General features: G+C 31.8%; 1 protein-coding gene across 3 annotated transcripts in view; it reads right to left on the reverse strand.

Annotated features, from left to right (window-relative positions):
* LOC129218032 (uncharacterized) overlaps window positions 1–13398 on the reverse strand; it is a 184492-nt gene that overhangs the window by 66445 nt on the left and 104649 nt on the right. For all 3 annotated transcript variants that reach the window (XM_054852211.1, XM_054852212.1, XM_054852213.1), the window contains 3 exons: window positions 12508–12650; window positions 11812–12398; window positions 7260–7309 (listed from right to left, as the gene is read on the reverse strand). In XM_054852211.1, the coding sequence (XP_054708186.1) occupies window positions 7260–7309; window positions 11812–12398; window positions 12508–12650 (780 nt within the window). The remainder of the gene's footprint in view (window positions 1–7259; window positions 7310–11811; window positions 12399–12507; window positions 12651–13398) is intronic.

Raw genomic sequence — 13398 nt, forward strand, 5'->3', positions numbered from 1 at the left:
AAAAAATTCCAACTAAGTCTGTAAATTAATATTATCCTAACTGTAAATTAAGCTGAGGGCGTCATGAAATATTAAATCTAGAATACTAGTCAAACTTTAGAAATCGGACACCAGTTACAATATATTTATTAAGGAACATAAATTTAATCTTCGGAGGGAGCGGCGGGGGGATTTTTGTCTTAAATTCCCCTTGAATTTAACACTAAATATATTTTAAAGCTGAAATATAAAAAAAAACTTTGATGACTAAATGAAGTTATTTATTAGCAAAAAAATTCAATTCAACTATTTTCGTAGCAAAATACATTTAATTTACTGATTTCAGGGTGGTGACAGGAAGTGTGAAAAAAAGTTCCCTGACTTTTTCCTGATCTCCCTGATTAAGTTCACCAAATTTCCCTGATTTACGTTACCAATGATAATGGTTTTCTTTCTTTGCTCTACTTAAAATCCATTGTATGTTTGTATAAAATGCAGTATTTTAAACGTTTTGAGTTGTGTAAAGTTGTTGAACTAAAGATATATTTTAAAAAGATGTACTTTTTTAATAAAATGGTTTAAAAAAACATATCAAGTCAATTTTTTGGGGAAAAAAACCCCTGCAAAATAGTACATTAAATTTTTCTACATGGAAAGAAAAAAGAAAATTAAAAAAAAAATACTTTACTTCCAGAAGCACCTTAGCATAAGAATTTTAAGAAACTATTAAAATTACTCTTAAAAACATATGTGCATTTATGATAGAACTAAAAAGTAATTGAAATTATTTTGAACTAAGTTTTCAAACAGTATAATAATTGTTGCAAGAATAACAAGTAATAGTGAAAGAATAGAAGTAATGTAGTTGTTCTTATATAACTAATTGACATATTTATGCAAAACAGATGATACCATTTTACATCCATTCATAGGGAGCTTTTTCTAATCAAGAACATACGTTTTAATGAATGAATACAGCATTTTTTTTTTTTTTTTTAAAGATATTTACTTAAGTACACAAGTTAACTCTATTTCAAATGATTTCAGTATGTAACAAAAAAAAATCTTAGATTGCTTTTGTAACAAACACCTTTGAAATGCAAGACAAAAAAAAAATCAATTAGTTAATTTCAAAATATGTAAAAGAAGAATACTACTTGGTTATAAAATTAAAGAATCCCTTAAGTCTGAAGAAAAGAAAACCTTTATAATCTGCGGTGACAACAAATAGTATAACAGCAAAAAACAAAGTTTTTTTTATTGAAAGTTCAATTTTAGCAATTAAATTAAAAATGCGAAGAAGTAATAACTTTTAAGCTTTTAAGGTATTAATTCAAAAACCAAAGATTTCTTCTTGAAGTCGTGATTACAGTGCACTAATTACTTCAAGACAATGGAATAAAGGCAAAGGAGCTAAGGTATTAATGAAGGCTTCCTCTTTGCCTGTATGGTTGTTTATTTTACGTAGCATTGAAAGCGTATAAGGAAAATTTCAAGCAAGGTAAAATAAACAACCTAACAGACACAGAAGCAATCTTAGGAAGTTCATCCCTATGGTTTATAAGTAAGATTCAATATTTTGACTTTGAGTAAAAAAGATGCTTAAAAATGTGGCAGTGTATAATCACATCTCATTAATTTTACTTTTTTTTTTGAACAGATAGTTGGCGGAAAATACATAGGGAATTAGAGTACTTAATTTTGTAAAGCAAAAAAAAAAAAAATTGTTTTTTCTTCATAAAATCAATTTTTCCCCGATTTTTTGTTATTTTTTCAAAATTCCCTGATATTTCCGACTTTTCCCCTGATTAATAAAGTTCCCTGACTTTTCCCCTGATCTCCCTGATCTGTCGCCACCCTGGATTTGCTACATGAGTAAGAAATACATTAGTAAGACAAAATTAAAATTAGCAGGCGGCGCCGTGAAAATCAAACCCCGATGCGAGAGAATTATTTGTTCAAAAAAAGATACCTACGTCGAAAAAATGCACCGTTCACACCAAAACCACGTGACCTCTTGTGAGGTATCGCGCAGTGACGAAAGCTGGTCTACGTAGCCACAACGTGTGAAATTTAAAGTTTCTCAGATTTCTTCGGGACCCTTCAACAGATCAAGACAAAATTAACATGGGACCATCTGGGAAGCATACCCTTCCAAACAAAAAAAGAACTTTTCAAATCGGTCCAGTATTCTTGAAGTAATACGAAAACACACATAAAAAGCCGCAAGCCGAAATCATAACCTCCTTTTTTGAAGTCGATTAATAAAATGAACCGAACAGAGTCAAACATCCAATTTAGAGAAGTTTGACATAAAAAGTTTACAAACATTCCGCTCTATTGCAGCAAACATATTGTCAGAGGGTGTAGAATGCAATCCTATATTTCCAAAAGCTTGAAAAATATTTGAATCACATTGCTGCAAGGCTTTCCAACAAGATAGTTTACCTTTCCCAGCAAACGCTCCAGTAGTGTCGCATCCAGTAAATGGATTCGGATATTCAGATTTTTAGGCATTATAATGTAGTTATTAGTGGATTTAAGCATTTTCAGCTTTGAAAACTTGTTTTAAAACCGAGAAATTATAATTAAATAACTGTTTTATGTTTGCAGTTATAACCAACCCTGCAGCATTTTTGGGGGTAGCAACATCCAAATTCCGTTTTTTCATGCCAATACCATTCAGAAAAACTAAGTCCATAATTGTATCACAAAAATTGAACAGAAAAACACTAGCACTCCAGCGAAATTATGATCCCTCCCCTCCTCTGCCCCCCTGCAACATTTTCAGGGGTAGCAACATCCAAATTCGTTTTTCTCATGCCAATATCCTTTAGAAAAACCAACTCACATAATTGTATCACAAAAATTGAACCAAAAACCACTTGCCCCCAAGCACACTTATAACTTGTGATGTGCCGGATCGCTAAAAAAGTAGATCCGCGGATACGGATACGGATCTCAATTTTTTTTGCCCAATTCAACTATCCAGGTGCAAAATTTGTTACGGAAGGTATTCCCGTCAGAATAATGGCAGTTCCTTCAAAAAATGTCATCTATGGCGAAACTATAGTAAAGACTATGATTTACTCCTTAAAGAAATCTCCGTAAAAATTGAGGGAGAGCTGGAAGGCATGGATCAGCGCTGCATTAATGCTTAAATAGAATGCAAAAAATTATTTCTAGCTTGCTCGGTAGATGTAGGATACAGGAGCAAGAGTGGTAAAGCTGCTACTAGATAGGCTAGAAATAATTTTTTCGCATTTTATTTCAGCATAAATGCAGTGCTGACCCCTTCCACCCAACTTACTCCGACCGACAAAATAACAGAACCAGGAACACCTTTACAAACAGTAATTAGAGTATTTAGTCTCACTTTTTTTAAAGGATGCCGAGAAAAGCCAAAATGTAGAATAACAGAAACCCCAAATCAAGAACAAAAACTAAAACTAAATTAAACATTATAAAAAAGAACCTCATATGAAGAGGAATTTCGCGGGTCAGAACACACATTGTTAACAAATATGAACTGACAGCAGATAGAAATTTTAAATCATTGAGCTTTTTCTCCTTATCTTCCGACTATGAAATCGCTACCAATCGCATGTATAAAGGCTTAGAATTGCATTTAAAATTTACTTAACAATATTATAGTAGGTTCTACTGTATAACTTGGAAGTTCTAAACTAATATCAAACGCAGAAAACTTCATTCTTTCAATTAGGGACAATATTTTCAACGTACGGGTAAGTTTTTACTACCCTAATTGTGAAAAACATTAAGTCGGTTTTTAATTAATATTTCCGGTAGTTAAAGTTATACAAAATCGAGGCCAAACTAAGAACACTTTCGATAAAGTTAGTTTTTGAACGAAAAAAAACTATCCAAATCGGTTCACCTGTTTAAGAGCTATGATGCCACAAATTGACACGCAGATACACACTTTTAGAACTTATTACCCCTTCCTTTTCACTACGGGGGGTACTAATTGGCTTCTGAAACGATACCTTATACTTTATATAGGGAATAAAACCTAATTTAAACGGAATTTGAGTCTTTTATTCTAATATTTAAGATTTTTTAGAATAGAAAAGATCCGTTTAAGATCTGTCAAAAAAGTAACGGATACGGATTTTCCCTTGGATATCCGCGGATACGAATACGGATATCTGGAACATCACTACTTATAACCACCTCACTGCACCATTTTCGAGGATGCCAACATCCGAATTCGTTTTCCTCGTGCAAATACCTTTCCGAAAAACAAACTCCCATAATTGTATCATAAAAATTTAACGGAAAGTCACTAGCCACCAACGCAGTTATTACAACTTCCCACCCTGTCCCCCTGCACTATTTTCTGGGTTGGCAACATCCAAATTCGTTTTCCATGGACCCATACCTTTCTCAAAAACTAACTCCCATTATTGTATCACAAAAATTGAATGGAAAACCACTTGCCCCCCCCAGCGAAGTTATAATTCCTCCCCCTTCTGCCCCCTGCAGTATTTTCTGGGGTAGCAGCATCTAATTTTTTTTTTCCTTGTGCCAATACCATTCAGAAGAACTAACTCCCTAAATGTATCACAAAAATTGAACGGAAAACAATTTTCCCCCAACGCAGTTATAATCGCCCCTCTGCCCCTTTGCACCTTTTTCGGGGTTGGCACCATCCAAATTCGGTTTTCTTGTACAAATACCTTTCAGACTGTCTCATTCTGCCCCAAGTATGACTGTCTCACTGTGCCCACCCTGCAATTTTCTTTTAGTTCAACATTTTAAGTAGTTTGTACTGGCCTATCTTAAGTGTTTTGATTGATAATTAGCTACATAGGTATAACAATAAAATTGATCAAAGGGCTAATTTTTATTCATAAAAGACAATTTTATAAATCAATGCATGTGAGAGTGGAGGAAAAAAACTTTGCTTGCCTGAAATCAGAAAAATAACGATCCTTTGATTGCAAACACGAGCAACAAGGCAAAAAATACCTTTGTGCTGAACAGTAAAGTAAGAAAAAACAATGTCAAAAAGCACAAATTGTAGATTACAGCAGACACATGTTTCGGTGTTACAGGGAATGCCTTTCTCAATGCAAAAAGTAATGAGTTTATGAATGAAAATACATCCGACAAAAGCCAAAAGCAGATAAGCATGCAACTTAAATGATAAAAATAGCGGATTAGCCAAACACCAATCAGAAAATTATAAACCGATAAGGAACCAATAGGAATGCAAGCAAAGGCCAAGAGCTTTCTCTGAGGTACATTAAACTCGAAAGAAAGAATTCAATTGGACAAAGATTAAGCCAAAGCTTAAACAAAAAGAAAATGTCAATTAAACGTGAACCGCAAGAAAGGAAAAGCTGAATGGAAGAAAAAAACACCAGGAATTAAAATAAACAGAAACAAAAATATTTGGAAAAATTACGGATAAATAGAAGAAAAAGGGGGGGGGGATGTCAACCAAGACAAAAAAGGTAAATATAAACAAAGCAAGATAGATAAAAATGAATGGAAAAAAAGTATGCAAAATAGAAAAAAATGGATGGGGAAAGGACAGTGTTAAAGATATGGGAGTCAAATGTTGGAAAAATATGGAACTGCTTTAAGATCATTAACTAAGTTAGAACTGTTCCTCAAAATATGGAAACATTCCCAAAAGTCAAGATCTAATGAATTGGGGTATTTTTGGATAATCTGATAAGAGTTAAAATCAAAAGAGTAATTCAAATCCCAACAATGTTGAGCAATACTAGACTTATTTAATTGTTGTTTTTTTCACATAATTTTGATGCTCTTTCAAGCAAATTTTTAAAGCACGCCGAGTTTGTCCAATATAAGCAAGTTTGCAACTACGATTAATTTTATAAATTCCACAACAATTAAGAGAGTGAATAGGATCTTTAAGAGAAGAGAATGAAAGTTTATTAATAGGAGAGAACACCACCTGGAATTGGAAACATTTTAGAATCTTAACAACCTGATAGCTTACAGATGGAAAGAATGCCAAAACAACCAAATTCTTTCTTATGAAGGTTCGGTTAAGAATATTAGTTAGTGATTTATTTGAAAGTTTTTTATAAATGGAATCAATCAAAGTTGGCAGATAGTCTATATCAATTGCAACAGCTTTAAGATAATTAAGTTCCATTTTAAGAAGTACACTGTCCTTTCCCCATCCATTTTTTTTTCTATTTTGCATACATTCTTTTCCATTCATTTTTATCTATCTTGCTTTGTCATTTTTTACCTTTTTCATCTTGGTTGACATCCCCCCCTCCTTTTCTTCTATTTATCTTTATTTTTTCCATTTTCTGAATATTTTTGCTTCTATTTATTTTATTTCCTGGTGTTTTTTTTCTTCCATTCAGCTTTTCCTTTCTTGCGGTTCACGGTCATTGACATTTTCTTTTTGTTTAAGCTTTGGCTTAATTTTTGTCCAATTGAATTCTTTCTTTCGGGTTTACTGTACCTCAGAGAAAGCTCTTGGCCGTTGCTTACATTCCTATTGGTTCCTTATCGGTTGATAATTTTCTCATTGGTGTTTGGCTAATCCGCTACTTTTATCTTTTAAGCTGCATGCTTAGCTGATCTTGGCTTTTGTCGGATGTCTTTCATCCATAAGCTCATTACTTTTTGCATTGAAAAGGGCATTCCCTCTTAATGCCAAAACAAGTGTCTGCTGTAATTTGCAATTTGTGCTTTTTTGACATTTTAACATTTTTTCTTACTTTATAAGCAACAACTTCATATCCCAGAATCCACAAGGTCAACTGCTGCAGATCATAGGCACCTAACATTATTTACAGAATATAATTAAAAAATTTAAAAAATAGCCTTGTCTCATTGTACTCCAAGACACACTGTGCCCCCACCCTTCCTTATTTACAAACAATTAACACTGCTCATAATAAAAGGTTTGAGCCAAATGTTAAATTAAAAGATCTTTGTTTTCTTAAATTGATAAACTTCCCTCTAGCGAAATTACTTTAACCATTATTGCCTAGATTAGCACAAGTCTTTTAAAAGTGAAAGCTAAAGTTTGCAATTCAACTGGAATTGTCAACAGTAAAACCGCAAACCAGTGGAATTAATTCCTGTTTATTAAGTGAATTTTTAGAAAAACAGTCAAAATGATAATTGCGATTTTATTTTTCGCCAAAACAAAGAAAAAATCCTTAAAATGGTACCTTACTAATGAGACTTGGTGAAGTATTAAGAAAGTTGTGATTTACCCACTAAATCCCAGTGAAAAATTATATATAAGAAAAAATTACCTTTTATGTTGCACATCCAGTTTGGTAGACATTCCATCTGGGATTCCTCGCTACAAGAGATACATTTAGTAAAATGTGCACAATTTTTTTTTTTTTTTAAATTTAGAACAAAATTATGTAAGAATTATATATATTTTTTAAAGCACCTGTTAAGCCTAAAATATATCATCTTTCTAGAACTAATAAGATAGTTTATTGAAATGTAGTGTAAAAAAAAAAAGAAAGTATGGCTCAGGGGGATCCTACCCTCTATTTAATAACTGATATTGAATCAGGGTTTGTACACACTTCTTTAAAACAAAAGTTAGGACTTATAAGGACCAAAAAATAAGGCCCTCGGAATAGAATTAATTAAATTATTGCACACATTTTCAAATTCAACTTATTAGAGGATAATGAACAATATAGGACATATAAAAGATACAATAAAAATAATAGCAACAAAAATTCATAAAAATGTGACATAATAAAATGATGGGGGGGGGGGGAATCAAAAACTAGCAATCAGATTAAATACCTTTTAATTCCAAACTGTTTTCCTTTAATTTTACATCCAAGGAATTTATTTCTCTTTCATTTACAGATAATGTTTTCCTTAGTTCATGTGATTGAATGAACAACTTAATGCCCTTTGATTTTCAGCCTCATCTGCCAAATGTTTTGCTTTTGTTTCCATTACGTCTTTTTGGAGAAACAATTTCTTTTTTTTTAAATGTACTTCCTCCTCTAATGCTTTAAGTTTTTCTTGTTCTGTTTCATTCTTTTCCTTTGATTTTTCATTTTCCAAATACTGAGTCTGTTTTGCTCTTGCGGGTGTAGCAGCTGTCTTCATTTCCGTGGTTATTTGTATGTCATTAACTGACCCAGACAATTCAATAAATTTATTGATTACACCCTGAGAAATGTAAGTGTTAACAGAGATCAGCTATTGCAGGTCAGTTTTCGTATCAGTTGTTTAAGATACACAAATTGTATAGGATTTGGCAGTTGCACTGATGGATGTCGATTCCTAGAACGAGCGCAGAGATGGAGTAGCATGCGCCTCCTCACCCCATTCTGCAAGAGTTCCCTAAACAAGGTGTGGGATTAATAAAGCTGCCGCCTACTGGAAATAGAGCACTTGTGACCACTTGACTTTCCACCAGCAACTGTAATCTTGCCCTGCAGCTTAGGAGATTGCTAAGAGGAAATTAAATTTGTTAAAAACCTGCTGCTTACCCTCCACAGTTTGGGTGATGAAGTGAGTCGCAAGTGCTCTATTAGAAAAACGATAATCTGATTTTTTAAAATAATGGCAGAGTAAAAATAAAGACTTATAAGGACTTGGGGCATTAAAATAAGGACTTGTAAGCATTTATAAGGCGAAATATAAAAGTAAGTACTTGTAAGGACCCGTACCAACCCTGTGAATAACTATCCTTAGTAAAACACTTATTTGATAAAATAGACATTACTGCAAAGTTACATGGCCAAAAAATAGTTGGTACCAGAGGAATATCTAGCATTATGTAAAATATATTTCATCAAAAATATATATGCAGGCTATATTGGGCTCTGATAGAGGCCCTAGCTGGGATAGTACAATAGACCAGTGGTCATGGTGCTTGCTCTCTTTTTGAGCATGCCCTTTTCACTTCATCCATTCATTCATCAGTGGCAGATTCAATGTGTGTGTGGAGGGGGGGGGGGAGTCTTCAGTCATAGTTCCATGCAGACACAAAATCATATTTCAACAAGAAATTTCAATCTCATTTTTCGGCGTCAGGTTGATCTATCTGCCTGGAAGTGTTATCTTTTATTTCAATAACTTTTTAATGCCAGAATCTTATATCATTTAAGAAAAGGATAAAAAAAACCTCGTGATTTATGCCAGCTGTGTGAATCACAAGCTGAACTTGGCTCTCAACAAACCAAGTGGCGAAGGTAGTATGATACAGAACCACCTTCAAAATTAACAATTACATGCATAGGAGACAAATTCAAACCTCATGGAACAGTGAGTGATGTGCATAAAGGCCATTCAGGTCAACCTCGAACAGCTACTGACTCCTATTGGAATTGTATTGATGCTGCAGGTCACCAATTTGAACACTATTAACATTTGTTATTTACATTTCATTTACATTGGACAGTAGATAAATTTTCTATGGAAAGTCAAATTGAATATTCATTTTTTTTTTTTTTTTTTTTTTTGAAGCACCCTGTATACACATATATATCATCGCTTCAGAGCAACACTAAGACAGCTAATCTCAGGAATAACACTAAGATATCTTACTATTGCTCTGAGGTGACAATATACACACACACAGTAGCCATTTGTCAAACTGTGCCTCATTATACGGTTTATTTGGATATATCCCGCTTTTCCCCTGCCTCAAAAAAATTTCATTAAAATCAGGTTGCTGTACAATCGACTTCATAGGAAAACAAAGTTATTTTTCTCAGAAAAGTATTTAGTTCTTTTTTTTCATCAAAGAACAAAAACTGCATGCTTTTCAAAGCATTAATTCATCACAGTTTAAACTACAACTTTTCATTCATATTCTACCATGAAACAATGAAAAAAAAATTTTTTTGGTTAACTGGTAGACTATTTTTTTTCTCATCTTCCTAATATGATAATCAACTTATCGTTTTGTATGGGCACAGATAATTAATTTGTATGTTAATTAAATCATTGCTTTTTATGACTTGGGTTGTATCATGGTTTTGGATACACAGTGAAGTCTTGACTTACACAAGGGATGCGTTTCAGGATCCCTTGCATAAGTCAAAATTTTCTGTTGTGAAATTTTGGAAACTGATTGATAAACTTACAATTATTTTAGATACTTGAAAGCACCCCTTAAACTGTCTTAAAACATTCCTTAAGTAGGGGAATATGAGGCAAAGTGAAACAGTGGGGCAAAGTGAAATGGTGAAACATTTACTCTGCTTTTAGCGGCAACTATCTGGTAATATTTTGACTATGTAGTAGTACATGTAGTCTATTTCAGTGAGTTTGTTGTGATAATTTTTGTTGTAAGTCAAAAATTATTTTTTTATTATAAAATGATAAAATTATTTTTCTTAACATTTTAAATATTAATTGAGACCTTCTAATATTTGATGCAGTATTTATTTAGTTAATATTAAGCTTATTTGCATATTTTTCACAATTTATCATGTACATCCATGGCAAAGTGAAATAGTTTATTTTGTTTGCTCATTCAATCTTTTGCTAAATAACTTATGGATTCACTTATTGATTCTCTCATTTACATTCAGTCATTCACTTGTTTATTCATTCATTCACTCACTTTCTTACTCATTCACTATTTTATCTGCTCAATAATTTTCTGCATATATTAAGTATTTTATTTAATTATTTGTTTATATATATATATATATATATATATATATATATATATATATATATATATATATATATATATATATTATCTCATTACCTTTTAATTTATTCATTTAACCTCTTAGTTACTCATACATTTGATCAAAAATATTTTTTATAATTTTCTGGAACATTTTTCATTGGAAAAATATTTTATTTTTCACTTAGCAACATGAAAAAAAAAGGAAAATTTTCCAGTTTCTTTAATGGGCAAATATACTTCCAAAAATTAAAATAAATGTTTCATAGCAAGACTTGTTTTAACGTACACTGTTATTACTATATGCACTGTAATTTTCAAAAGAAATTTCCAATTTGTTCATTTTGAAAAAGCTCTGTCATCTTAGCTGTTTTACTTTGCCCCACATTTCCCTATATATTTCTGTTTCCTATGTAAAGAAAAATTTAACTCATACTGTAGTTTTTTTTTTTTTTTAAAGAGCAGCGTTATTCAATATAAAATCCTGTTATGATGCAAAAATCATTAATTGTAAGAAACTTTTTCTCCCCATCTTCATTAGCTTTAGATGAAGCAGCACACTTAGGTGCTATTATATTTAATTTACTTTCATTTAAAATGAAATAAAAATGAATGGACAATACAGAGTTGATTTTCATGCACACTAACGCATGTGCACTAAAGCAAGGTTTAATCTGGTCCAGTGGGTAAACTTCTACTCTCAGTAATGCTGAAAGGACTAGGCCATTCCACGGAGCCAATATCTAGCAAGCGATACCTATGCCACCACTTGCTTCTGAAAACTTTTCTGTTGCAGGCAAGGAGTTAAAGTTAACTCTGAGGTATGTTACTTGTGAATAACTCTCACTATATCTATTTTGCCTTAGTCAAATCAAATTGCAATATAAGTCCACGCTTTTTGTTGTCCTCAGGCAACCTTGATATAACAATGGGCTACTGTGTTTATATATATAATGTTTAATGTTTAGAATATATCAATATCACATTAAAATGATCAGGAACTTCTTGAAAAAAAAAATCTTGCAGTGCTGAAAAAAATATTATTACTAAAAAAGAGCACATTTTTAATAATGCAAGCAATAATTAACTTAATTTCATTTCAAAAATCGCAACTTTTGATAAGAATACATTTAATCAGTTTGAAAATTTTTGTAACATTTCAGTAAATTTATACTTACAGATTTGATTGCAATATTTCCTGTCTTTGGTGATTCTTTTCGGTTATTTTGCTCTAATTCTTTTTCGGGCAATAATCTCACAATAGCCTTATTCAAATCACTAATCAAATTTGTAACATTTGTATTTGCTTTAGGTTTTTTAGTTTCTCTATTTTCATATAGGTCTTGCTCAGCCTTCTTTTTCCCCTGTCTTTGAACTTTTAAATGAAAATCTAAATGTTCTTTAGCTTTGTCTACTTTTTGTCGTTCTTTTGGTTTAGTGAATGGTGATTTGCCCTTTTTAGCTGTTATTTTCTTAAAATCTTTTTCTTGAAGCTCTTTGCCTTGTGAGTTAACATTTATTTTTCTCTCAATATCTTCTGCTTTCATCTCTTTATGTCTTTTCCCCTTATTTTTCCGCAATTTCTGAACATCTTTTTTATGAAGTTGCTCTTCCAGTTTCAATAATGTATCATGTAGTTTTGATTTTAATCCTTTAGTTTTACTCTTTTTTACAAATGATTTATTACTCCTTTCTCTAACAGCATGAATTTTCTTATAACTTTTGCTAATTTTCTTGCATTTCATTCCATCTTTATAACATTTCCCTAGAAAAAATGGATAAAAAGAATTAGCAGAATAAAACCTATACAAAACATACAAATACATAAAAAAAGAAAAGAAAAATGCAATCAAAATGAAAGCAATGTAACATACTTCGCATTTTCTGATTAACTTCTCTAATTTTTTTCTTTAGCAGTCTTTCTTTCAAAAACCCACATAAAAATGAATAATAATCATCTGATTTGGGAAAAAGATAGCTGTAGCGCATCCATTTTTTAAGTTCTTCGAAATCATCTCTGAAAAAAAAAAAAATACTTGCAATTTGTAAAGACACTGCATAAATAATCATACAGTGAAGTCGGATAACCCCAGTTGATCAGGGCCTACAGCAGCTGATTGCTTAAAACTCGGCAAAGAAATCAAAGAGAAACACTATTTTTTTGAAAATAAACAAAAACTAGACAAAATAGTCAAAAAAAAAAAAAAAAAAAAAAAAAAAAAAAAAAGAGCGCATCATAGATTTGTAAAAATAAAATGGATTTTCAAAATTTTTTTCAAAACCATCACTCCTTTCTTCATACTCACTTTTGTGTAATATTATTGTGTTCTTTAAGCAATCATCGGGTTAGTCACTCCAACATCGTTTAATTCCTTTGCAATTTTTTAATACTTTCTCATAGGGGGGGGGGGTGATATTTAAGTTTCATTGGATTAGTGGGAATACCTCAGATTAGTCAGAATCTACTATTATTTGAATTACTAAGATATCAATAGAAATAATGAAATATTGGACAAACCGTACAAACACCAGAAGTTATAATGTAACTGGGGGATAAAATTGTGGTGTAAGCTTGTCAGACAATTACAACCTTTCGTATTTCTGTCTACTCCATCAAGAAGTCTATAAAGTAGTTGTATAGTGGAAGAAATAGGGCAAAAAGGAGGGAAAAAATTACTATTGATTTATTTTAATTTTATCTATTTTTTAATTTGTCTGCATTCATCACTGTATAATGCTCTCACTTGGTGAAAGTAAAACTGATT

Source organism: Uloborus diversus, chromosome 3 (genome assembly GCF_026930045.1).
Source record: "Uloborus diversus isolate 005 chromosome 3, Udiv.v.3.1, whole genome shotgun sequence".
NCBI lineage: Eukaryota > Metazoa > Arthropoda > Arachnida > Araneae > Uloboridae > Uloborus > Uloborus diversus.